This window comes from Choloepus didactylus, chromosome 27 (genome assembly GCF_015220235.1).
Source record: "Choloepus didactylus isolate mChoDid1 chromosome 27, mChoDid1.pri, whole genome shotgun sequence".
NCBI lineage: Eukaryota > Metazoa > Chordata > Mammalia > Pilosa > Megalonychidae > Choloepus > Choloepus didactylus.
Window position 1 is genome coordinate 3024641 of NC_051333.1, and position 25955 is coordinate 3050595.

A 25955-nucleotide genomic window follows, 5' to 3' on the forward strand; every position below is an offset into this window, starting at 1 on the left:
GTGAGAAATGGGAGGCGGTGGGAGGGTTGAGGGTCAAGACTTGGATGTGGGAGCAGGGCTTTCCGCTCTACACACACACACACACACACACACACACACACGCACACACTTGCACGCTCTCTGCACCAGCAGCTGTGAGGTGGAAAAAATTCGGTAATGGGGCTTGTGAGTCAGAAGGGCTGGACCGAGGCTGCTGTGAGCTCATCACCCCCCTTCTCCCAGCCCCCCCCCACCAATTAGTGTCAACTTGGGGAAAGGAGGAGCCAGACAGAGTGGGGCGGCGGTAGGGGGGTGGCCCGAGACAGACTGGAAAAGGCATCAGAGAAGGACAGACGCACAGCAGTCTCAGGCTTTATTAACTGAAGAGTAAAAAACCAGATGGGTCTGGAGGAAGAGGAGAGGGAGGGCACTGGCCCTCTCAACTCTCCACCTTCCCTGGTTGGGGCCCAACCCGGCAGCCCTGCACCCCCCCTCCTCCCCAGGTCCCCCCGCCTCCCAGTGCACGCCCTCCACTCGGCAGTCCCAGCCTCCCCCCGAGGACAGGCTGCAAACCCCAGCCCATTCCCAGGGAGGCCTTCAAGGCCTAACTCCTGGGGGGCCTTCTTGCTAAGCCTCCTGCCCCCCACGTCTCTCCCAGGCCTGTAGCACAAACAGGACTTTGCAGACAGGTGGTCCCAGGAGCTTTCTCAGTGCAGACAGAACCTGAGGTGAGGGGTGGACAGGTTGAGCTTTGGGGGGCCCCCCTAGAGCCAGGAAGGAAAAGAGCGAATCCACTCCAGAGGCCCTAACACTACACACTGGACACTGCAGACGTCAAGCAGGTTACGGTGGGTCTCTTCCCCTCTGCAGCCTCAGGGTTCTGGGCCCTGGGAGGGTTGGGGATTCACTGGCAGGTCACCCACCCTCCCCATCCTCCCCAAAGGGCCGTGGTGAAGGGAACAACTAGCCCAAGCTCAGCTCTCAGGCAAGCTGGAGTCACAAGTCTTTGCTGAACTCCCTCACCAACGTGTACCCCATGTAGCCCCAACCCCCCTCGGCCTGGTAGCCGCAGCCCTCCAGCATCCCTGCTACCCCCCAAGCTGCCACAGCCACCGGGACCACGAGCTGGGCCCGGGGCTCCCCCATGCCCCCTGCCCAGGCCCGGGCCCGGGATTCAGCAAAGGCCAGCAGCCTCCTGCCCACGCCCTGGCGGCGGTGCCAGCGGGAGACGGAGAGACGGGTGACCTGGGCCCCGCTCCCCACCTTTGGGTGGGGGGCCAGAGCCAGGACCCCGCACACATCGCCAGAGCTCTGAACCGCCACCCAGGGGCCCCCCAAGCTGCCTGGTGGAGGCAGTGAGCCCCACCGGGCCCTCAGGCCCAGCTTCATGGCTGCCACTGCCAGGAACACAGGCAGGAGGAGGGCCAGGGCGAAGGAGGCCAGGACGAAGCGCAGGCCGCTGCTGGCTGCTGCCAGGAGAAGCAGGGCTGGTGGCCGTGTCAAAGCATGCAGGGCCACGCGGTTTTCTGTGTCCTTCACGCCGGCCTGCAGGCAGGAGGGGTGGTCAGGAGCAGGGACAGAGGTAGTGGGCAGCAGGGGGTAGGAGAAAAGGCAGAGTCTGCCTGGAGGGCTGATGGACAAGAAGGGAAGGCAGGTGGTGGAGCCTGTGAGGGAGGGATCATGTCTGCTCTGTTCACAGAATATGATGTATTGGGTGTTGGATGGGTGAGTGAACAAATGAGCAAATGAGTAGGTGAATGTATGAATGGACAAATGAGTTAATGAATGAGTGAACAAGAGTGAATGAATGAATTAGTGAATGCATGGGTGAGAGCATGAATGAGCAAATGAATGAGGGAGTGAATGGCCAAGTGAGTGCATGAATGAGTGAATGAACAAATGAATAAATGAGCAGTGAGAAATGGGTGAATGAGTGAATGAGTATGTGAATAAGTGAACAAGTGAGCCAGGGAGTGAAATAGTGAGGGAGCGAATGAGTAGTAAGTGAATGAATGAATGAGTGAATTGGTGAATGAATGACTGAATCAGTGAATGAATGTGTGGGCAAATTTGTTAATGAATGCATGAGTGAATTAGTGAATACATGAATGAGTAAGCAAATGAGTGAATGAACAAGTGAATGAATGAATTAGTGAATACATGCATGAGGGTAAATGAATGAATGAGCAAATAAATGAGTGAATGAGTGGCCAAGTAAGTACATGAATGAGTGAACCAATGAATGAATGAATGAGCTAATGAACAGATGAGTAGTGAGAATGAGTGAAGAAATGAGTGTATGAATGAATGGGTGCGCTAAGAAGTGAATGAATGAGTAGTGAGTTAATAAACAAGTGAATTAGTGAATGAACATGTGGGTGAATTAGTGAATGTATGAATGAGTGAAAAAATCAGTGACTACATGAGCGGATAAGGCAGTGAGTGGGTGACCTGGGAGCTGTGGGGGTACCCAAGGCAGTCCAGGCCCAGAAGTGGGCACCAGGGAAGTGAGCCTTGAGGGGTGCAGGGCCCTCTGTGGGGGAACCTTCTCCAGGCAGAGAAGACAGTAAGTCTCGGTCCAAAGGGGTCCTACGGGGGTGCCCCGGTGCCAAGGGGGGTTGGGTGGGGACGGCAAGAGACGGCTGGGCAGCGCAGGCTGGAAGCCCGTCCCCCTCCCCGATGGCAGTGGTGCCGCGGTCTGGCCGAGCCCCCACTCCGCGCCCCGGGGTGGCTGAGACCTGGTCGGAGCAGGTCAGAGAGACGGGCCACCGGAGGAGGCGGTTTGGGAGGGAAAGCCCCCGTGTAGGGCGCGCAGCGGCTCCCTGCGCCCCGCCGGGCTCTCACCTTCAGCATCTCCAGCACCAGGGGCCTCTCCTCCTCCCTCATCTCCCGCACCGACAGGTGGCCGGGGGCCATGGCAGCCCCCAGGGCCCGCGCCCAAGAAGGGAGCAGCGTGGACCTGCGGGAAACACGAGCAGGTCAGCGTGGGTCAGGCCACCTCCGAGGCCCGGGGGGAGCACCAGCGACATCTCCCACCTCAGGGCTGGAGAGTCCCGGACGCCCCGTGGCTGATCCCCGCCACCCACGGGGTCCCTGCCCGGGGTCCCCGCCCGGGCCCCACGTGCCGGGGGGGACGCCGGCCTCTCGCCGCAGGGGCGCCCTCCCCGCACGTCCACCACCCGGCAGCCCGCCCCGGCCCGCGCCGCAGGAGCGAGGACCTGCCGGCACCTCCACGGGACCGCGGCGATCCTGTGACAGGGTTGGGGGCTCAGGGTCGGGAAGGGGTCGCCGGCGGAAGTGACGTCGCCTCGCGCAGCGGGGGGGGGGGGGGCGGTGCCTGCGCCGGGCCTTATCCACTGCTGCCGAGCGTCCTGGCGCGGAGTCCCTGGCGAGGGCAGCGGACGGACCGAGGCAGGGAGCAGGGACCCGGCCGGGGGACCAGGAGTGACCGGGCAACGGCGTCTGGAGGAAAAGGAGCAGAGGCTGGCGGGGGCGGGCTTCTCCGGCGCGCCCGGCGTCTCTACGTCCCGTTGCCCCGCAACCCGAGCGCGGCGTGCCGGGCGTGGGGATGCGGTGCAGACAGATCTGGGCTCGCCCGCGCCGGGGTCCAGGGGGCCGCGGCTGGCTGCCGGAGCCGGGTGGGTCAGCCCAGGGCCTTTCACCGCAGCCCACCGGGCGCCCGAGCCCCCGGCACCCTTAGGGATGAGTGCCCACCCATACCCACTTTTCGGATCAAGAGAGGGCTGGGGTGACTTTAGACAAACATGTGGCAGAACCAGGACTCCGACTGGAGGCCTTCGCACCGCAGTCACTCCTGCGTCCCTTTCTTAACGATGGGGAAACCGCCCCACATAGATATCACTGGCCCCAAGACGCAAAGCAAGTCACCTGCACACATGGAGGCAAGAAAACTCCAAGCGTCCAGGCCACTACCACGCCCGTTACATTGCCCCTCTCTCCCTCCCTCTCCCCTCTCCCCAACAAAGAAAACCAAAGAAAGGAGGTTCTAGGTCTTTATTAGCAAACCCGGCCTGCAGCCCCCTTCCTCCTGATTGCAAGTCGGGGTACCAGCGGGTCTCCTCAAAATGTGTGCACCAGCTGCACGGCCGGCAGAGTCTGCACAATCTGGATAGAGGGCAGGCCCGGCTGCGCCAGGCCCCCAGGCCCAGCGCCAGCGGGGACCACCTGTACCATTTGGGAGGTTGCAGCCCCAGGGAGGCCTGCGGGGCCAGTGGCCGGGCCGGGTGGGGGAGGGGCCAAGAGCTGCAGGGTGGCCGGGCCTCCCCCGAAGCTGCCGTTCTCTAGCAGCTCCGGGGCCGGGGCGCTACGGATGATGAGGAGTTTCTGTCCTGGCGGGCCGGGGGCCGGCGGCTCAGCCAGCCCAGGAGGAAGGGTCTCCACCTCCTGCACACAGAGCCGCGTCTGCTCCCCATCGGCCCCGCTCAGCACCAGGACGCTCTGCAAGCCCTCGTCCGTCTGCAGTGTCTCAAAGTGGACGTCCTGGACCACACCGGTGCTGGCCTCGCCATCCCCTGCCTCCCCGGGGCCCGAGCCTGGAAGCAACTCCTCTGCCGCCCCACTCTGAACCACCAGCAGATTGGGGGCCTCAGCAGCCACGGCCCCCCCACTGGAACTGGAGAGCTGGCCCCCCACAGGCTGCAGCTGGACCGTGGTCACCTCTTGGGCTGGCTGGAGTTGGACCGTGGTCACCTCCTGGGCCGGCTGCAGCTGGACCGTGGTTACCTCCTGGGCAGGCTGGAGCTGGACCGTGGTCACCTCCTGGGCCGGCTGCAGCTGGACCGTGGTCACCTCCTGGGCTGGCCGGAGGGGCTGCAGCTGAACCCCACTTACTTCCTGCCGTCCTGCCTCCCCACCCCCCACGTTCTGCAGCACAATGAGGCTCTGCCCTGCCCCACTGGCCCCCACACTACCCCCTCCCTGCACCCCCAGCCCCCCAGGGCCTGGTAGCCAGACCACACCAGTCCCCTGACCAGCTTTCCCCATTGCCCGCGGGCCCTGCCGTGCGCGGCCGCCCCCTCCCCCAGCAGCCGAGGAAGGCAGGAGTATGAGCTTGGGAGGTGCCGGTGGGGGTGGAGGGGTGGGGGGCTGCACGCTGCTGGGGATCAGCTGGAGACCCTGGGCCGTCTGCACCAGCAGGAACGTCTGGGAGTTGGGGGCTGCTGGGCTGGGTGGTGGGGCCTGGACAGTGCCCCCTGCCACCTCGAGGGACAGCGTGGCCTGCAGGTGGGGGAGGACGTGGACGTCCTGGGTGGCGGGCGGGGCCGCGGCTGCCACCAGCGGGGCGGGAGGCTGGGGCCCTGCGGCCGGGGCTGCGGCGCCGGGGGCCGGGTGGGCGGGGGCGTGCGTCCTCAGGTGGCGTTGCAGGTAAGCGGCCATGACGAAGCCACGGCCGCAGACAGGGCAGGTGAAGGGGCGCTCGGCCGAGTGCGTGCGCTGGTGCAGCAGCAGGTTGGAGGAGTGCGTGAAGGTCTTGGGGCAGAGCGCGCAGCGGAAGGGGCGCTCGCCGGTGTGCACGCGCTGGTGCTGCCGCAGGTTGGAGGTCTGCGCGAAGCTCTTGCCGCAGACGCCGCACGCGTGGGGCCGCTCGCCCGTGTGCACGTGCCGGTGGCGCCGCAGGCAGGACGTGTTGCGGAAGGCCTTGCCGCACTCGCCGCAGGCGTAGGGCCGCTCGCCGGAGTGCAGCCGCAGGTGGTACTGGTAGTGGGATGACCACTTGAAGGTGAGGCCGCACTGGCCGCAGGTGAAGGCCCGCAGGCCCGTGTGCACGCGCTGGTGGATGGCCAGCAGCGAGGAGCGCTTGAAGGCCTTGCCGCACTCGCCGCACTGGTAGGGCCGCTCGCCCGTGTGGTCCCGCAGGTGGTAGCGCAGCCCCGAGGAGCCCTTGAAGGCCTTGCCGCACTCGGCGCACTGGTAGGGCCGCTCGGCGGCGGCAGGCGCGGCGGGCGCGGGGGGCTCCTGCGGGCAGGTGACCTCGGCCGCCTCGGCCTGCGGGGGCGGGCGCCCGGCCGCCGCCTCGGCCACGTGGGCCTGCTGGTGCGCCAGGAGGCTGGCCAGCTGCGGGAAGGCGCCGTCGCAGCTCCCGCAGCGGAAGGCCTGCCCGCCCGCGGCCCCATGGCTGTGCTGGTGGCGGGAGAGGCCGGCCCCGCTGCGGAAGGCCTTCCCGCAGGGGAGGCAGGCGAAACCCGGGGCGGCGGGCGGGGGCGGCGCGGGGGCCGGGGCGGGGTCAGGCCGGGGCGCCACGGCCGGCGCGTCCCGGGGCTGGGGTGCCGGCTCGGGCCCCGGGCAGGGCTGGTGGCCCAGGAGCAGCTCCTCGCTGCTGAAGCCTAGCTCGCAGCCGTCGCAGCGGTACACCAGCTCCACCGTGGTCTCGGCGGCGGCCAGAAAGAGCTCGGGCACCACGGGCGGCGGGGGCTGGGGCGGCGGCGGCGCGGGCGGGCTGTGGGTCTGCAGGTGCCGCTGCAGGTAGGCGTCTGAAGCGAACACCTTGCCGCAGGGCGCGCAGCGGTGCTGGGGGGCAGCGGGGACCCCAGGTGCGCTGGCGGCCGCGGTGCCGGCGCCGTGCGTGCGCTGGTGCAGCAGCAGGTTGGAGGAGTGCGTGAAGGTCTTGGGGCAGAGCGCGCAGCGGAAGGGGCGCTCGCCGGTGTGCACGCGCTGGTGCTGCCGCAGGTTGGTGCTCTGCGTGAAGCTCTTGCCGCAGACGCCGCACGCGTAGGGCCGCTCACCCGTGTGCACGTGCCGGTGGCGCCGCAGGCTGGACGAGTTTTTGAAGGCCTTGGGGCAGTCGGGGCACGGGTAGGGCCGCTCGCCCGTGTGCTGCCGCAGGTGGTACTGGTAGTGGGACGACCACTTGAAGGCCAGGCCGCACTGGGCGCAGGAGAAGGCCCGCAGGCCCGTGTGCACGCTGCGGTGGATCTGCAGCAGCGAGGAGCGCTTGAAGGCCTTGGGGCAGTCGGGGCACTGGTAGGGCCGCTCGCCCGTGTGGCCCCGCTGGTGGTACAGCAGGGCCGAGGAGCCCTTGAAAGCCTTGGGGCAGTCGGGGCACTTGTAGGGCCGCTCGCCCGTGTGCGTGCGCTGGTGGTGCAGGAGCCGCGAGGACCACCGGAACGACTTGCCGCACTCCCCGCACTCGTACTGGGTCGCCGGCGCCGCGGGGCCGGGCTTGTCCGCGGGCCCCTCTGCGGTGGAGGCGGGTGCCATGTCGCCGTGGGAGCCGACCATCACACCTGGGGGGGGGCTGGGTTAGGGGGGAAGGGGAAGGAGGGTGCTCCTCGGACATCTGCCCACCGCTGGCCCTACAGGATGTCCCTCCCCAGCCCACTCCCCTGAGGGTCCTCAGCCCCCTTCGCTGGGACAAGCAGGTCACTGTGGTGAGGAACCAGCCGTCTCCTCCAGAGAGCAGGATGTGCAGGGGTCTGCACTGTGCCCCCCGGGAGGCAGGCGGGCAGCTCTCCCAGCCCCCTGGGCTCCATACCCTGAACCCTTCCATGCTGAGAGCATCCTACTGCCCCACACCCCTCTGATACCCCAACTCCCAAGACCCCCAGAGCCCAGAAGGTCCGCCACTGCTGACCATCCATGGTTCACGTCCTCACTCCCTCCTGGCTCAGGAGAAATGCCACAACGTGCCACCGCCACACCCAGCCACGGGCAAGCAGCAGGGCCATGGAAAAGGGGCAGGGCCACATGCCACGAGTGCCACCCTCACTGCTGCCCCCAGGCCCCAGGCTGCACGGCTCAGCCTACTCCCCCACCCCACCCCCGAGCTGCCCACATGTGTCTTCTCCTCGAACCTCCAGCTGCCCTCCCTGTCCTGCTCCTATACAGGAGCCTTGCTGCAGATGATTTCACGGAGGAAAGAAAGGCATGGAGGAGAACCAGCGTTCCCAAGTTCCAGCCTCTCCACCGGCAGATGGTGACTTCTCAACTGGGGTGGCTTTGTGCCCCAGGGACACTGGGCAGTGTCGTTGTAGCACTGGGTTGGGGAGCTACTGGGCATCTGGGGCTGGAGACCAGGGATGCTGCTCACCGTCGTAAAGGCCCAGGACCCCCACCCTGCACCCCCTCTGCCCACCTGGGGACCATGGCTACCTTTCCCACTCACCCCACTTCAGTAGGAGGCTGCTCGGCAAGGTCCCCAACCACCCCCATAGGGCTGAATCCAGCGGTCAGTCTCGGCAACTTCTCTGGTCACTCCTTCCTCAATCTCCCTCCCATGGCTCCCGGGACCCCCATCCTCTCCTCCTTGTGTCCCGACTTCCCAGTGTGGAAGGCCCTGAGCTCGGTGGGGGCCTGGTCCCCTCTGTTACCTGCACTCTCCCCAGGAGGCCCCGGAAGGCCCAGGACTCTGACTAGTCTGTAGACAGGATGACTCCAGGCCCCTTCCCTGAATTCCAAGCTGCTGGCTACACCCCATACTAATTGACACCCCAAACTTAACATGTCTGGGGTATAACTCCAGTTTTTTGTTCCTGCTCCCCCAGCCCCCCAGAAAACCTGATGCCACCTATCTCTGAATCAGCAGCTCGATTCTTCCCGGAGCTCAGGCCACAACCAGGGGTCCTCCCTGACCCCTCTCTGTCTCTGCCTCTCCTATAACCAGCCCGTCACCAGACTCCCCCTTTCCACCCAGAACATATTAGGGATCTGGCCACTTGCCACCCAGTCCCGCACTGCACCTGCACACCGACAGCCTCTCCTGGGCAGCTCCCCAGCCTGCCATCAGATCTCCACAGTCCCCCCAGTGCATCCCCAACACAGCAGCTACAGTGAACCTGGAGACAGCGCGTTCCGGGGCCTCCACCCCTCAGCTCAAAATCCTTCCTTGGCTCCTGGCCCGGAGTAGAAGGCAGGTCCTTTCAGGGGCCCACAAACCCCCTGGTCCCCCCAAACTGTTCTCCTGCTGGTCTCCCCATCCCTCCACCGCTCTAGCCACCCACCCCAGCTAGGCTCCCACACTCCCAACTCAGGGTGCTGGCCCCTGCCTAGAGCACCCTCCCAGGCTGTCCACACCACTGCCCCTGCCTGCCAAGTCTTTGCTGAATGTCACCTTGGGGAGCCCTTCCCTGACTATCCTACTTCAATCCACAACCCCTTTTGACACTCCCCCTTCTCTTTCCCTGCCTTCTTTCTCTGCAGCATTTAACATCTCCTAATATCCTATAGATATTCTCACCCTCAGCACTATATACCTCTGGGGCCATGTAATTCCTTGTTGTGACGGGGCTGTCCTGTGCATGGCTCAGCATAGATGCCAGGAGCACCCACCCCGCCCATGGTCATGACCACCCAGTATGTCTCCAGACACGGGCAGGCTGGCCATCGCCTGGCAAGCCCTGCTCCACTCTCCACCAAGCCCACCCCTGCACCTCCAAGCCCTTCCTGAAGTGTCACCCCAGGGGGGCAAGCTCGATTCCAGTTGCCACATGACGTGGATGCTTTCTGTTTTATTGTGTCTCCCCATCGGAGAAGGTCAGCCCCAAGAGAGCAGGGACCCCTGCCTGGCCCACTGTTGTACCCCAGCCACGGAAAGCCTGGCGCAGAGCATGTGCTCATTAAATATATTTTGCTGGTAGCCCCTTCAGCGGCTACCAACACTCCCTGTAAAGCCATGCGCGTCCCTGATTAAAACATAAGCAAGTCCTTCTAGGAGAGTATTTGTCCCAAGAAACTGCAGGTGCCTCGGAGGAGGCCGTGAGAGGCGGGGCCCAGCCTGTAACATAAAGAGCGCCCCTCCAAAAGGCCGGCCACGCCCTCCCAGCCGGCCGCACCTCCCCTTTAAGAGGATGCTCCCACCGCGCCCCAGCGCCACCTCTCAATTGCTAAACCAAGGACTGCTTTGAAGCACTAGGGCTTCAGCAGCTCTCCAGCGCTGGGAAACTACCAGCGGCCTTTACAGGGCTCATTCTCTCCTGGAGAGAAAAAGGAGCAGACCAGGCGCATCTGCGCAGGATGCTCTTGTAAACTGGAGCGCTTGCTCTTTAAGAGGGCGGGGCCGGCCCAGCGGAAGAAGTCGGAGGCGAAATTAGAGTCCTTCCCTTTAAGGCCCCCCTTCCGGTTTCACGTTCGCTGTTTCCCCAACGTCTCCGCCCTCCGGTCCCTCCCCCACCCCCCAAACCCCTCGGGTCGCTCACCTGCGGGCCCGGCCCGGGGAGCGAGGTGGGGGAGAGCCCCGGGACCCTCCCGCGGGGGCCGGCGGGAAGGCGGGGTGCCTGCGGCGATGGTGCAGGAGCGGGGCCTGGGGGGAGGGGCGGGGGCGCGCTCCCTCCCGACGGCCCCGGCGCGAGGCACCCAACCTTTATCGGCGGCCTCTCGCGCACACAAACCCCGACGTCGCCGTCGCGCGTCAGGGCGCCGCGCGCGCGGGTCTCCGCCCTTGGCAGCTCCCATTGGTCGTTGGCGGCTTCGCCGCGCTCCCGGGCGCCGGCGGGCGTGAGGCATGCTGGGAGTTGTAGTTTCCCCCGGATCCCTCTGCCTGTCCCTTGCGGGGGTCAGCCCCCAGGCCGGGTGGGGCGGCCGGCTAGCGCGTTGCTCTCTATTACATCGATTCCATATCATCCCTAGAAACTTCCCTCTGGGGTAGCGCCGTTCCGGAGCGGACGGGGAAGCCGGCCCAGCGGGCTTCCAGTCCCGCAGAGGGCCCGCGCTGGTGCGGATGCTGTGGGGACCGGGCAAAGCTGGGATCCTGGCTCCTGCCCTCTGGGGGGGGCCCGGTTCCGTGCAAGGGGTCGCCTGGGGCTTAGGGCAAGACTGAGCTGCCCCAGGTTTCCTATCTGCCCCCTTCGCCCTCACCTCCTGCCCGCTCTTGGCGGTTCTGCCAGGCAGCGGTTCTCCAGGGCAGTACCGGTGGTATTTGGGGCGAGATAGCTTTGCTGTGGGGCTGTCACGTGCATTACAGGATGTTGAGCTGCCTGCGTGCCCTCTACTCACCAGACGTTAGTAGCACCCCCACACACACCCCTTATGACAACCCAAAATGCTCCCCGAGGAGCAAAGTCACCCAGACTGGGAACTGTTGCTGCAACGCATTCCTCCTTGGGCCGCGGGGCTTTGGGCGTGCTGTCTCCTCAGACCCCTTCCCCATCCCTGGCCAACGCCTGCTGGAAAGCGGGGTCCCCTGTTACACCCTCAGTGGCACTATCATCCCTGTTCCATGGCAGCAGGGGTGTCTGTGTCACCTGAGTGTCCCCAACTTGCAGGATGAGGATCAGTCAGAAGCAGACAGTCCTGGTTTGTTGAAAGAGGGCAGATGTCACAGCCTCCCATACAGTTTCCCAGGACGACCTGGCAGGCTGGAAGTCCAAGTCCGAGCTGGCTGGCACTGATTTCCACCCAGCCCTGGCCTGCAGGGGGTTTGTGATGTCTCTGAGTCTGAGCATGTGAAACCCTTGGCATCCAGCTCTGCCCAGATATTCCTTCCACATCAGTTTTTACTACACGGCCCAGAGAGGAGAGGGGAAGAGGGGGGGCAGGGAGAGAGGTCCAGGCCCCGGGGGAGAGCTGGGGGGCTCTGTCCTCCAGGGCCGCCAGGCACACACAGCTCCTTAACCTCAGCTCCTGGATGGAGAGGACCCCACACTGGGAGGCCCGGCTGGCTCCCAGGCAGGGGGGCCCCTTCACCTCGGGTCACTGGGGTCCCTGCGGTGGTCACGAGGAGCCTCAGCTCAGGTGCAACCTCGTTTAGGTGGGTTCTGAGGGAGGCGGCAGAGGCCCGGCTCCAGGCCCCATTCACACCCGTCTGATCCCTGCCGTGGAGCCAGAGAGTGGACGAAGGCTTTGAAGGCAGCGGGCCCTGAACCCCTGGCTCCGCTCGCCCAGCCTGGCTCCTCTTTGAAAAGCAGCTCGTGTGGACTCAACACCAACTCTGAGCCGGGTTCAGAGCTCTTCCAGCCAGGGACGACCCCGGGGTGGGGAGGGGTGTGTCTTCTGGGCTTCAGCTCTGAGCCCGGCCCCTCAAGGGACAGCATGGGGGCCTTCGTACAGGAGCGGGAGACTCCAAGAGCGATGAGAGAGGTAGTCAAAGGCGCCCGGGCAGGCTCTGGACTTCCTCAACCCACACTTCCAACTGGGACCCCAGAGCTGGGGACGTAGCCCTGAAGGTGGGGGGTGTGGGAGAACAGACAAAAGTCCTGGGCCCTGTTTACAAAATCCATGATGGGATGGGGGGCGGTAGCAATAAACAAGATAATAGCATGTGTCCTGTGTTGCGTGATGCTAAGTGCCTGGGAGAAAAGCAACACAGAAAAAGAGGTGGGCAAGGAGGAGCGTCCGGGGCTGGGGGGGTTGGTGTTTGAACCAGGCAGCCACCTGGGTATGCTCCGCTCCAGGCCCCAGGCGTTGACTTCCGGCCAACAGCACTCCGCTCCAACAGTATTTTGGGGGGACCAACCCTCCCCACCCCGACTAGATGGAGTGTCTTGTCCAGCCTCTCGCTCTGAGCCTTGGCTGGCTGCACCATTCATCCTGGGGGCAGCGGTGGGAGCTGCAGCCTCTGTAGGTTCCCAAGACCTACCCAACCCCCTCATCCCAGAGCCGTCCCCCGAAATGACTGGAAAGAGTCCCTCCAGCCCCCAGCCCAGAGGGAGCCTCCTGGCCAAGCCTTGGAGGGGGGGGGCTGGTAGAGGGATTAGCCCTCCCTCATTGGGAGGCAAAGGAGAGGAAACCATTCCAGGTGAAAGAGCTGGGGACCCTTTTCCTCTCTGGGCCCTCAAGGTTTCCCATCTCCCTTCCCACCAGTCCCCCAGCCCTGCCACCCAGCCTATGGAAAGTGAGGGGTGTTTCCTGGAACTAGGGCTCCAGGGTGGCCCTGCCCCCTTTTATCACAAGGTGGGGAGGGGGGGTCAATCCCATTAGCTGTGCCCGGGCCCAGGCTCTCCGACCCCAGAATCTCTGGCTCCTCAATCCAACCCCCATCCCGGGTGAGGGGCAGGGAGGGGCTCCCCACTGCTGGAGATTCCTGTTTTGACCTTGGGGCCGGCAGGGGCCATGCTCACTAGAGACCAGAGGTTTAGGGGCTGGGGTGTGGGGTGACCCTGGAGCATCTGCCTCCCCCAACTCAGAAAGTGAGGGGAAGGGTTAGGAGCAGACAGGATGCCCAGGGCCAGAGACAAAAGCTCTCCACTTTCAAGTTGAGGAAAAAGAGTAGCGAGGAAACTTTAGGCAGGAAGGGGCTTGGCTAGGGGAGTCACAGGGTCCTGTCGGCTGCCCCCAATCCCAGGGGGAGGGGCCAAGGGGACCCAGCTTCTCCTGGGTCTCCCAGAGGTACCTGGAGCCCAGGGGTGGCCAGTCCCCATCCTGCCCTGCAGGCCTGTCCATATGGAAGGGGTGTTACCCCCACTTTGCAGGGGCTAAGTTGAGGCCCTCTGCGGTCCCTCAGCTGGACATCTGAGCCAGGAGGTGATGTGAGCTGGATTTAAACCAGGAGCGTGTCCAGCCCCAGAACCAAGCCCTTCAAAGCCCTCAACTCAGGCAACCACGGAGGCGGCTAGAAGAGGCTCCTCACCCAGCCTGGGGGGAGCCAGGGAAGGCTCCCTGGAGGAGGCGACAGTACCCAGGGTGCCACGTGCAGGGGGAAGACAGACTGCTCTATTTTAAGTACAAAACTGTAGATGGGGACAGATACACGCCACATCCCTGAGAGCAGCCACCACCTTCTCTGACGACCCACAGCGACCCCAGGTCTTTGAGATGGGTGGGACGTGTGGATACAATGGCAGATGCAAAGGGAAATCTGTGGGTACAATTGAAGCTCCCAATTGAAGCTGACTTCAAGTTCATCAAAAGGAAGATGGTCTGGGTGGGCCTGATCTAATCAGGCAAGCCATTTAAAATTGGGTCTAGAGGTCAGGAGTATGAAACAACCGGGATGGTTCGGCTGGCCCCGAAGAGGCGAGCCTCAGAGCGCTCTACAGAGATGCGGAAATGAATTCTGCCTTGTGAGCTTGGAAGAGGAGCTCCCCCTTGGACGAGATGGCAGCCTTGTCCCTGAGATCCTGTTTTGTTTTGTTTTTAATAATAAACTTCATCTTTAGAACAATCTTAGGTTTGCAAAACATTGCACAGATAGTACAGAGCATTCCCGTATCAACCCCACCTCTCACACACACGCTTTCCCCTATCATCAGCGTCTTGCAGTAGTGGGGTATATTTGTTACAATTGACAAGTTGATATACATTTTTAGTAACTAAGTCCACAGTTTTTTTTTTCACTCTCTGTGCTGTGAAGTTCTATGAGTTTTGAGAAATGCATAATGTCATGTATCCACTGATACAATATCGCACAGAATAGTTTCACTGTGCCCCAAATGCCACAATGTTTGTGGTAATTTGTTACGCAGCACGGATGACCAGTACGGAGGAAGCAAATATGACAGTGTTGGCACCTCTCATTCTGAGTGGGGCTCTATACATTTTTCTAATTGATTTTCAAGGAAACAAAGTCTCTCTGGGACTTGATGGGAGAGGGAGCAGAAGAGTAGGGTAGAGGCAGGGAAGGAAAGGCCTGCTCTGTGCTCCTGGGCTGGCCCTGATGCCTCAGTTTCCCCCCTCCCCAGATTGGAGGGAGGTTGGGGCAGGGGGACAGCATGGAATCCGTGGATGCTCTGTGGTCCCCACATTTCAGGTGCAGGGAGGCCACAGAGGGGGTTGGGAACAGGCCCTGAGGTCTGGGCACTACCCCTGCCCACCCCTTCCATGGCTCTCCACGACCCAACTCCTACCTGGGCCACAAGGCGCTGCAGGTCTGGCCCCGTCCGCTTCTCTGACTCCATTTACCTCTTCTTCCGCTTCCTCTCCCACATGCCATTCAAGATCACTCCTGCCTCGGGGCCTTTGCACCAGCTGGGCCTTCTGCCTGGGAAGCCCCTGGCTACCACCTCCCCCATTCGGGTCACAGGGCAATTGTCCCCTCCTCAGGGAGAGGGTTCCCCACCTGAACAGACACTCACCCCCACCGCGCCCCGCCCATCCCCCATGACCCTGCCCAGGCTTCCCCGTGTGACCTGAGCTGGTGTCTGGTTCACCAAGTGTGATTCCTCGGCCTTGACATATAGTAGTTGCTCAATAAATGTTTGTCAAATGACTAAATGCCCCCTCCTCCTGGTGAGGCCGGACGTTCCAGCACCTCACAGTGACAGGCCCTTGGTGAACGGCGGGTGAACCCAGATGCTTATCCGTGAGGCACAGGTGGGGGGGCCCCAAAGCCCCGGCCACCCCCGTCCCCACGGCTCCAGCGGGGCCAGCACCAGCCGGGACATTGGCATCCCCTGGTGGAGGGTCTGAGGCTGGAGCTGCAGCTCGGGGCTGGCCGACAGGCACTGCCCTTGGTTCCCAGGGGCCCCTGGAGCTGGGCTAGCAACGCTCCTGGCCGGGCCACTCGGTGACCCTCATCTGAGCCCTGCCCTCTGGTCCCCTGAGACCCGGGAGTCCACGCCTCACGCCCCTTGCCAGGGTCTCTGGACCCTCCCCTCGGGGCCGAGAGCAATAGGGTGAGGAACCTTCCAGGCCATCCCCCAAAACACACCCGGGACCCCCAGCCAGCACACCCGGGCACACTCACACACACAACCTGCCCTGGCCAAGATGGAGAGAGAGAAGGAGGAAGCTGAGAGACAGCCTGGAGGAGCCCCCAGAGCTGAGCGAGCCCCCGGGGAAGGTCAGAGAAGGCGAAGCCGAGAGGACACAGGCTGCGGGATGAGGAGTCAGGAGACAGGAAGGAGGGACTGGAAGCAGGACCCGGCAGGGGCAGAGAAGCAGCAGGAGGGAGTGGTGAGGGGGCCGCAGGCAGCAGCGAGGGCACAGACCGATGCAGCCCTGCAGACTCCCAGGACAGACAGACAGGTGAGGCCGGAGGTCCCCAGCATGGATGCTGCCCTGCCAGGCCCCTACGCCAGGCCTGCTGCGCACAGCTGTGCGTCCTGGGTGGTGGCGGGCAGCAGGGAAGGCGCAGCTCCGACACCAGCGTGCCGGGATCTGGGCAGGCCCCGGCAGGCACCACCCAAGCTGCCTCCCCACCCTTCACTGCCGCCACCCCTCAGAGCAACCGTACCTTGGCGGCGTCACCTGCTGCAGGCACTGGTCACCACCGAGGCCCCATACGGCTGGCGGCAGCCTGCCCGCTGCCCTGGGCTCTGGGCGGCTGCCATCCCACGGGCCCTGCCTGTGGCACCCCTGGCCGAGCACGGGCCATGCCACCTGGCTACCCCATCTCACCCTGGGAATTTGAGGGTTAAACCAGGACAGGGCCTGCAGAGCCCCTAAGTTGACCCCTCACTGCGTGGCTCCCGGAATTCGCAGTGGCGTCCTCTTTTCCCGGGGCTCAGCCGCTTTCTCTCCTCTTCCAGCCAGAGGTGACGCGGCCTTTGACTGCCCTACTCTTATCACGTGTTGCTGCTAATTGTATCAGGGCATCGTTTTGGGGGAAAAAAGTTATTTATAATGAAGATACCTAGAAATAATACACTTGGATATGTAATGACTGATTATAGCTTTAGAAAGTTCCACAGCCCTACTATTTTTTCTACTTTTTTTTCCCACCGAGGTGAAATTCACAGAACATAAAATTAACCATTTCAAAGCGAACCATTCAGTGGTGTCTGGCACATTCATAGCGTTACGCAGCCACCGCTGGCTGCACGCCTAGGGCAAGATCAGTCCCCCTCTGAGCCTCAGTTTCCCCTAACGATGCAGACGCGGAGCAGAGGAGGCAGGAGGCTCGGGTGGTTGTGTCCGGAGGGGCGTCTGGGCTGCACCTCGAGCTCCCGGCTCCCCTCCCTGCCCTCCCGGCCGGCTGCCCCCTCCCCGCGGCACCAATTAAGGGTCCTTGACGCTAATCGCGGCGGTTGACTCTGCTCCTGGCCTCGCCTCCCTAACGAGGCCTTTGTCCCTCTAATTGGCCATCTCCAGGCGCTGTTCTCTGCCCCCCACCTGCGCTCAGCTGCCCCAGATCCCAGGTCCAGCTATGTGCTAATTGGGCATCTGGGGCCCACAGCGAGCCCCTCCGCTCCAGCCCCCTGGCCCTCTTATGTCAGCCCTCCCCTGCCAGGCCCTCAGGCCCCCGCGCCCATTCCCGGGAGGTGGAGACGGACGGACGGACACCTTGTCCTAGCTCCCCGGCCCCGCCTGCCCCAAACCAGGCGGCCCCCTCCCCTCCAGAGTCCACCCAGCGGCCCCTTCCTCCCGCCCCCTCCCCAGCCATGCACCCCGGGGTCCCCGCAGCCCCGGGGGTCTCCGAGCCTGGCCCCCGGGAGCTGTGCGCCTTCGTGAGCGGGGCGGCTGCCCACATGCTGCGGGCGCTGCGGCCCCCCAGGAGGAGGCCCCCCAAGAGGAGGCCCAACCACAGGCGGTTCCTGCACAACCAGCTCTGCAGGTGAGGGGCGCAGGGGCACTCGGCAGGGGTGGCGGGCAAGGCTGGCAGACAGACGCAGCGGGCCCGGACCTCAGCCGTGCATTTATTGAGCACCTACTGAGCACCCGGCCTGTGCCAAGTCCCGGAGACCCATCGGAGAACAAAGCAGACCCAATTCCCTGCCACCCCTGGAGCTCGGGTTCCACGGGAGGTGGGGTGAGGGGGACAGATGATCAGCAAGGAACAAAGTGAGTAAGTAAATGACACGGCAAGACTCAGCAGTGCAGGTGAACCCCGAAAACACAACACCGAGTGAAGGAAGCCAGACCCAAAAGGCCAAACGCTGGAGGACAGCATTGTGTGAAATGTCCGGGAGAGGCGAACCCCCGAGCTAGAGAAGCAGATGCCTGGGTGCCGGGGGCTGGGGGAGGGGAGGGGGTGACTGTTCGTGGTGCAGAGTTTCCTTTTTGGGGGGGTGAAAATGTCCTGGAACTGCCTAGTGGTGATGGTTGCACCATTTTGTGAATCTACAAAACGCCACTGAATTGTCCACTCAGAAAAGGTGTTATGTTATAGGAATTCTACCTCGATGGAAAAGCAAATTACATCATATGTTAGATGGTGATTAGTAATATGGAGAGAAACAGAGCAGGGAGGGGCAGGGAGAGCGGGAGGGGTGCTGGGGGCCGTAAGGTGTCGGGGGAGGGCTCAGGAGAAGAGGACACTGCAGGAAAGACGTGGGGTGGGGCTGGACGTCCATCGGGGGCAGCGCCAGCCAGGCAGGGGAGCCGTGCAAAGGCCCTGAGGTGGGACTGTGTGTGCTCCAGGCTCCCAAGAGGCCAGTGTGGCTAGAGCTAAGTGCAAGGGCAAAAGGGAGGGAATTCCGTCCAAGAAGATCAGGCAGACCTAGTGGACCCCTGGAAGGACCTGGGCTCTGAGCGGGGGGGTGGTGGGCTCTGAAAGGACCCCTCTGCCTGCGGTGTGGAGAACAGCCTGGGAGGGGGTGAGGGTGGAAGCAGGAGAGCAGGGAGGGCAGGGAGAGCGAGCCGCAAGGTCCGGGGCAAGGACGACGGTGACTGGAACTGGGTTGGGGAGTGGGTCAGACCCTGGAGCTATTTTGAAGGCTGAACCAGCAGTGGCTGCCCAGGCCGGGCCTTTCTAACCTGCGCAGCAGAAGCAGCCCCCCACCCCGTGGCTCCCGCTGCCCTCCCCGGGGTCCTCAGGCAGCAGTCCCCTGCTGACCCCATTCTCCACACAAATGATCTCCTGGACATCACCAGGACATCCTTCCTCCCCTGCCCTGCCCTGAAAGCTCCTCATTCATGCAACGAGTATTTTTCAGGCACCGCCTTCATGCCGGCCTCTGGGCTTTCAGCAGTAAAGAAAATAGACACAAAGGCCAGCCCTCGTGGCGCCCGCGCTGTAGACACAGCCTCGAACATACCAAGACCCAGCTCCAAAGTCCCTTCTCCTCCATCCCCACCACCCCAGACCTAGCTCAGGCCTCCTCCCACCTCCCCAGCTGCCAGCCTCATCCTCTTCCCAGGGCCCCATAACCCACCCGGTGCCTCCCCAGCTCTGGAACCCTCCCCAGCACCCACTGCCCCAAGACAAAGGCTCTGCCCATCGGCGTCTGTGCTCCTGGCCGGCCTGGTCCTCATCCGACACGTCACCCCGCGGCCTCCGGACCTTTGCACGCGCCTACCCTTTGGCCAGGCAGTGACCCTCCCCGTCTCCGTCTACCCGGTGACCTCCACCTCCTTTGGGTCTCTGTTTAAGCCTCTTGGCCCTGCTGCACCCTATGCTACCCCCGCACCCCACCTTGTCTGCGCTCTCCCCTTCCCAGTGACAGGAATCATTTTTTGAGCACTGGCTGGGTGCTGGGTGCACCCTGCTAAGGTCCTGACATACGATATGTCACTTAAAGCTCCCTGAAAACCTGCAGGGTGGGTTCTGTGTTCATCCCTGTACTACAGACAAGGCACTGAGGCTCAGAGAGGCCCAGCGATTCCCTGAGGCTGCACAGCTACTGAGCAGCTACAACCCCCGGCGTGGAGCCCAGATCCAGGCCCTCACCACTGAGCTTCCCAGACTGCCGGAACAGATACCACAAACTGGGGGGCTTCACCCAACAGGCATTCACTCTCTCCCCGTTCTGGAGGCCACAGGCCTGAAATCGAGATGTTGGCAGGGCTCTAGGGGAGCCTACTGGTCTCTCCCAGCTCCCGGGGGCCCCTGGCCTCCCCAGACTCCAGCCGCCCCCCCCCCCGTGGCTGTCTCCCCTTCCCTGCCTTCCCCTCTCCCATCAGTCTCTAATCTTCCGCTGACTTTCTCTTAGAAGGTCACGTTTCATTGAATTTAGGGTTCACTGGGTGATCCAGGATGCTCTCTTCATCTCTAAATCCTGACCTTAATTACGTCGTAAAACAAGGGGATAGTCACAGGTTCCAGATACTAGCACGTGGACCTAGCTTTCTCGGGGCCACCATTCAACCCACCACAGCCTCCTGGGGTTCCCGCCTGGACTCAGGTTCCCGGGGACTTAATAAAGACGGTGATGATGGCAGTGCTGGTGGGGAAGGCGGTGATGGTGGGGAAGATGATGATTTGGTGATGGTGGTGAGCATGGTGGTGATGACATTGGTGTGATGTTTATAACAATGAAAATGGTGATGTGGGTGGTGATAATGGCGGTGACAATGATGCAGGTGCTGGTGAGGGTGGTGAGAATGGCAAGGACGGCGAGGAACGGCATGCGGGTGGTGGCTGTGCTGGTTGGTTCATGAGTCAGCTTGGCCAGGAGACGGTGCCCAGGTGTCTGGTCCAGCAAGCACTGGCCTAACCGTTACTGCAAGGACATTTGTGGCTGCTTAATAAAGCAGGAGGCTGGTTTATTAAATCATCAGTCAGTTGACTGCATCTGTGGCTGATCACATCCATGAAAGGTGTGTCTTCCACACACAGAGAATTCAGTCAGCTGGATTTAATCCAATCAGTTGAAGACTTTTAAGGGATAAGAGAGAGAACTTTCACTTCCTCTTCAGCCAGCCTCCCCTGGGGAGCTCATCAAATACCTTCATCAGCGTTGTCAGCTCACTGCCTGCCCTGCGGAGTTTGGACTCGTGCATCCCCACCGTTGCATGAGACACTTTTATAGTCTCATATTTACAGATATCTCCTATTGGTTGTGTTTCCCTAGAGAGCCCTAACTAAAGCAGTAGCTAACACATACAGGACAATCTGTGCTAGAAAACACTGTTCTAAACACTTTGCATGTTTTAACTCATGAATCCCCACAGCCACCCTAGGAGGTAGGTCCTGTTATAATCCTCATTTTTTAGAGGAGGGAACTGAGGTACAGAGAAGTAAAGTGATTTGCCCAAGGATGCACTTTTCTTTCTCTCTTTTCCCAACATTCTTCTTCTTCTTTTTTTAGTTAATGAACTTGTAGAAGAATCCACCCTTTTGTACGTAGGCGGCTCCTCCCAGCCTGCCTGGGACCTGTCCAAGGAGGTCTTGGAACCAAATTTGAGCAAATGGAGCCTGGTGCAGCCTCCCCCTGCCTGGCCTCCACCAGGATGCCCACCCTGGCCGTGCCCAGAAAGCCACCCTCACCCCCATCCCACACTCCACACCCCACTGAAGAGGAGAACACGGGGCTCTCCAAGCGTCTCCAGCCCCCGTCAACCGTGCCAGGCCCCTCTCCCCATCTTGGGCCCTGGCTGGTCCCTGCCCACCCCCTCCCTGGACCCTGTGCACGTCACCCTAACCTACCCGATTCCCACCCGCGCCCCCCACGGTCCCCCCCATGGGGGCCAGGTTCTTGGGCATTGGAGATCTCCCACCCCTGCAGCACCCGCGCAGCCGAGGCACCCTCCCCTGGGGCACAGCCTGGGGAGATCCAGGTCACAGTGCTGTTCTCGCATCTTCCACTCACTTCCTCCTCCCTGTCCAGCCGCCTCAGGCCCTACTCCCCAGGGACCCCCTCCCCACCATGGATGAGGATTTTGACATTTTATTATGAAAATTTTCAAACCCACTGAAAAGCAGAGACAACTGTGTGACGCCGTGGTCCCTGGGCCTGCAGCAGCACCCGGCGACTCGGCAGAAACCCACGCACACCCTCGTTTTCATCATCTCGGGCCCCAACCCGGCCCCGGTCTGCTGAAGCAGAAGCTGAGGGGCTGCAGCCCGGGAGTTTGCACAAGCCCTCCAGGGACCCAGGTGCTCAAGTCCGAGAACAGGCGGTCTAACGGTCACTCACGTACCCGTCAGTTAGACTTGACCATCGATAGCCTTCTAGAACATTTTCTTCAGGTATTTTTTTTTTAATAAAGTAAATCACAAATGGCACGACTTCAGCCCTAAATCCTTCAGCAGGCATCTCCGAAGGAGGAGGAGATTTTCCCACATGACCACAGGATCTCGGTACCTGACAAACCATCGTTTCCCAACTTAATCTCCTCCCCGGTTCATGGTCAAATTGCCCCAGTTGTCCCCCAAATGTCATTTATACCTGGTTTGTTCAAATCAAGGCTCAGTCAAGGACCACGCGTGGCATTCGGTTGCTATAAATCTGCCTCTCCCTGTCCCTCCCTCCCTCCCTCTGTTTTTGTGTCTCTCTCATTTCACCTGACCTCCCGTCTCTGCACCTTTCCCCCGCTGCACGGAGAACGCAAATGCCCTCACTAGCGACGAGGACGGTGTCACGCCGGCCAGTCTCACTAATTCATTTAAGAGCCAGATAGCTTTTGCTATGGTGGTAAATACACATAACACGAAAGTCATCATTTTACCATTTCAAAGGGTGCGATTCAAGGGCCTGTAGTGGCACGTGGTACGTTCCCAGTGTCATGCGACCATCACCTTTCTCTGGTTCCAGAACAGCCCCCACCCCACCGCCTGCCTCTCTCTCTCTCCCTCTCTCTCTCTCTCTCTCTCTCTCTCTCTAAGACACCGACTTGTTGGAGGACAGGGCCCAGTCATCCCACAGGATGTCCCACCTTCTGGAGTGGGTCTCTATTTTCAATCTCTTCCATCTCCTTCCCCCAGCTTCAAATCCCATGTAAGTACAGGAATGGTCACTGCAGCTTTATTCATAAAACCAGAGCTGTCTGTCACGGGGTGAACGATGAACTGTGGTGCTGCTCAGCAAGAAAAAGGAATGAATTTCCTTAGCCACCAGGGAAATGCAAATCAAGCCCACAGTGAGTAACACTGTACATCCACCAGGATGGCTATTACTAAAAACACGGAAAATAGCAAGTGCTGGAGAGGATGTGGAAAAAAATTTTTGGAACTCCAGTGCATTGCTGGTGGGAATGTAAAATGGTGCAGCTGCTGTGGAAAGCAGTATGGTGGTTTCCCCAAAAAGTTAAATATAGCATGACCCTGTGACCTGGCGGTCCCACTCCTAGGTGTAGACCCAAAGAGAGTGAAAACAGGATCTCAGTAGGTACTGTACACAGATGTTCCCCGCAGCATTTTTCACAATAGCCAAAAGGCGGAAACAACCCAGGTGGTGTCCATCAACAGATGAATGGGGAAATGTGATGCATACACACAATGAAATGTAATTCGTCCATAAAAAAGAATAAAGACCTGCTGCAACATGGAAGAACCTTGAAATCATTATGCTCGTGAAATAAGCAGGACACATAGGACAAATATCGTATGATGTCACTTATAAGAGCTGACTAGAAAAAGCAAATTTGCAGGGACAGGAAGTATATCAGAGGTGACTGGGGAGGGGGAGAGGCAGAGATGTTTGGTGGATACAGAGTGTGTGTACACAAAATTAATTTGAAAGAAAGAACAAACTGCTGAAAGACACGACAAGAATGAATCTCAGATGCTTTGTGCCGTATGAAGAAGTCAGACCCAGAAGGTTCCATGCTCTGTGATTCCATTTATACAATTTTCACGAAAATGCAAAATATTTGGTGACAGCAGTTAAGACAGTGCCTATGTCTATCTATTAGACCAGGTGAAATACAGCATGCCCAGTTAAATTTGGAACAATGAATAATTTATTAGTATAAGTATGCCTCAAATATTGCATGGGACATACTTATACTAAAAAAAAAAAATCATTTGTTGTTCACCTGAAATGCAAGTTTTCATTAGCTAAATCTGACAACCCTGTGAAGGGGGGGTGGGTTGAATGGGAGGGACAAATGGGAGTGCTCTGGGATGTGGACATGTTCTACAGCTTAATCTGAGAGATGATTATGCATGCATACGCCAATGTAAAATTTCATCGAGTTTAGTTCACGTTACACGAAGTCTCCAGAACAGGCAAATCCATAGAGACAGGAGATCAGTGGCTGCGGGAGGCTGGGGGCGGTGGGGGATGGAGGTGGCTGCTCATGGGTGTGGGGTTTCCTTTAGGGGTGATGGAAGTTTCCAGAATTAGATGGTGGTGATGGTTGCACAACCTTGCAAATGTTATGGTGTGTGAATTAAATCTCAATTTTTAAAAAACTCTTAGCCCTGCTGGAGTCCACTTCCACCCCGTCCAGCTCCCTGCAAGCCCAGCACCTGTGGGAAACCCCACGAGAGCCCACCAGGACCCCATCCCTGGTCTATCCCGGGCCCAAGTCTCTCGGAGGAGGTGACACCCTTCCAAGGCCATGCTGAGAGAGGTTCAGTCCACAGCGAGGTCAGCGCCTGGGGCAGGAAACATCATCTTCCGACCCGAGGAAGGGGTTCCTGACTACCTCTGAGGGGTGAGGAGGGGGTACCAGACAAAACAGGGAGAAGCAGGGCTGTCTCAGCGAGGTTCACTCAGAAGCAGATCCTGACGCAAGGATTCGCATGAAAGCAATTCATGTATAAGGGTCCCCCCAAAACCGATATGGAAGTAGGAGAGAGATGGGTGGGAGGGTAGGAAGGTGCATCTCACCCCAATCAGCCCAACGCCACCACGGACAAAGCAGTCCAAGAGGAATGTGGAAACAAAAGAAAATAGAGGGTCGTTACAGGAGTTCAATGGAATTTGGTTGAATTTTTTATTGAGATTAAATTCACATAACATAAAAGTAGCCACTTGGAAGTGTGCGATTTGGTGGCTTTCAGTCACTGTGTTGTGCAGTTGGCCCCTCTATCCAGTTCCAAGCCATTGTCGTCACCCTGAAAGAAAATCCCACCCCCACTAAGGATCACGTTTAAATGGAGCAGCGTTTGGAAGCTTTATTTGATAAATATTTATTTATTTAATAAATAAAGTTAATAAAAATAAAATAAATAAATAAAAGTAAATGGAGCAGTGTTTGGAAGCAAAGCACTGGAAGGTTTTGAGCAGAGCAGTGGGCTGTGATCTGAATTTTTTAAAAACTATTTTTATTACTTAAAAATTTCAACTGCTCTTGGTTCTGTTTGATTCTTTTTGCAACCTTTAAAAAAATTTTATTTTGGTTACATATATATGCTGATGCATATCATAAAATTTGCCATTTTAACTATTTTTAAATGTACAATTCAGTGGCATTAATTACATTCACAATGTGGTGTCACCATCACCACCAACCACCACCAAGGACTTTTTCATCAAATGCTGCTCAGGAAGTAGAATCCAGGGGTTGTCAACATCATGGGCCCATCACTAGCCCACAGCGAGCCTTTGTGTGAATTAAAATTTAAAAAAGGTGCCCTCTCCTTAAGACATTTTTTACTTTAGATGCTGGAATATGATCATCATAAATCCACAACGTCAATAATGTGCATGGGGCACTGCTAGACGCGAAGCCCTTGTGCAGTGCGCAACGCTGGCAGCTGTTCAGGGCTTCCCCACGAATGGGGTCAGAAAAGACTGGATTGCCAGACTCAAGAAAATAGGTTTGAGAGTAGGGAGATGAGGAAGACGGGAGGGACGGAGAGAAGGGACAAGGCAGTTCTGGGATGGCAGACGGAAGGGGAGTCCTTCCCGGTGGCCCGGCTGAAGCCCATCTCTCTGCAGACAGTTCGCCAAGATCGAGGCCGCGACGCGGCGCCTGGCCCTGTCCGTCCTGTCCCAGGAGGCGCCTCCCCGGAGACGCGCCCCGCGCAGGCCGCCCACGCCGCCGCCGTCCCCCTTCCTGGGCGTGGCCCGCGCCGCGGCCCCCGAGGAGGCGCCCCACGCCGGCCCCGGCCTGAGCCTCGCGGCACTGGACGCCTCCGCCCTCGACCTCTTCGATGACATCGCCCTCACCCCAGAGTGTCCCTCCGTGACAGCTGACCCCGCCTCACGACCTCTGACCCCTGACCCGAGTCGCGGCCCGCACTGCCAAGATCCCTTGCCCCCTACCCAGCAGGCCCTGGGGGGTGGGGGGGAGCTTGTGGCTCCCGACTGGGGTTGGGTGGGCGGGCGGGAGGGGCCTTGGGACTGGTATTCTCAGGGGGTCCCCGAGGGCTGGGGGGCCTGCTCCCCATGACGTCCAGCCGCGCCCCGGGACACGCCAGAGGCCCCGCACCACAGCTCTCCGGCCCCCACCCGGGAATGCCCCTCCCAGGCTCCTGGGAAAAGAAACCAGGCCCAGAGCCTCCGCCTCTGTCTGTTTCGGGGAGTGGGGGCTGCCCCCCACTCTTCCTCTCCTCTCTTCTTGCTCCCCACCTATCTCCTCGGCATCTGTCGCTG

General features: G+C 60.4%; 3 protein-coding genes across 5 annotated transcripts; 1 reads left to right on the forward strand and 2 right to left on the reverse strand.

Moving 5' to 3' along the window:
• Nucleotides 1-493: 493 nt before the first annotated feature.
• On the reverse strand, nt 494-3747 carry NAT14 (N-acetyltransferase 14 (putative)). 2 transcript variants are annotated; one of them, XM_037820042.1, is made up of 3 exons: nt 3208-3747; nt 2824-2938; nt 494-1524 (listed from the first exon to the last, which is right to left on the reverse strand). In XM_037820042.1, exons 2-3 carry the CDS (start codon nt 2893-2895, stop codon nt 976-978), a joined length of 621 nt encoding a protein of 206 aa, XP_037675970.1. In that variant the 5' UTR covers nt 2896-2938; nt 3208-3747; the 3' UTR covers nt 494-975. The 2 variants fall into 2 exon arrangements, with proteins under 2 accessions (XP_037675970.1, XP_037675971.1); XM_037820043.1 differs by having other exon boundaries at nt 3198-3338.
• On the reverse strand, nt 3669-10445 carry ZNF628 (zinc finger protein 628). Of its 2 annotated transcripts, none has more exons than XM_037820040.1 (2): nt 10131-10445; nt 3669-7223 (listed from the first exon to the last, which is right to left on the reverse strand). In XM_037820040.1, the coding sequence occupies exons 1-2, from the start codon at nt 10435-10437 to the stop codon at nt 4060-4062; spliced, it is 3471 nt and encodes a 1156-aa protein (XP_037675968.1). In that variant the 5' UTR covers nt 10438-10445; the 3' UTR covers nt 3669-4059. The 2 variants fall into 2 exon arrangements, with proteins under 2 accessions (XP_037675968.1, XP_037675969.1); XM_037820041.1 differs by having other exon boundaries at nt 3669-7234; nt 10131-10272.
• Nucleotides 10446-17189: 6744 nt separating this feature from the next.
• Nucleotides 17190-25752, forward strand: LOC119521237 (uncharacterized protein C19orf85-like). Its single transcript, XM_037819310.1, has 2 exons — nt 17190-17362; nt 25299-25752. Exons 1-2 carry the CDS (start codon nt 17190-17192, stop codon nt 25750-25752), a joined length of 627 nt encoding a protein of 208 aa, XP_037675238.1.
• Nucleotides 25753-25955: the final 203 nt, after the last annotated feature.

Coding starts and splice junctions, on each gene's coding strand:
- NAT14 (XM_037820042.1), bottom strand. CDS start 2,895: ATGGCCCCCGGCCACCTGTCGGTGCGGGAGATGAGGGAGGAGGAGAGG. Junction 1,525..2,823: donor TGGTGCTGGAGATGCTGAAG/GTGAGAGCCCGG, acceptor TCCTGCCTGCAG/GCCGGCGTGAAGGACACAGA.
- LOC119521237 (XM_037819310.1), top strand. CDS start 17,190: ATGCACCCCGGGGTCCCCGCAGCCCCGGGGGTCTCCGAGCCTGGCCCC. Junction 17,363..25,298: donor CTGCACAACCAGCTCTGCAG/GTGAGGGGCGCA, acceptor ATCTCTCTGCAG/ACAGTTCGCCAAGATCGAGG.
- ZNF628 (XM_037820040.1), bottom strand. CDS start 10,437: ATGCCTCACGCCCGCCGGCGCCCGGGAGCGCGGCGAAGCCGCCAACGA. Junction 7,224..10,130: donor TCCCCGGGCCGGGCCCGCAG/GTGAGCGACCCG, acceptor GCCCCCCCCCAG/GTGTGATGGTCGGCTCCCAC.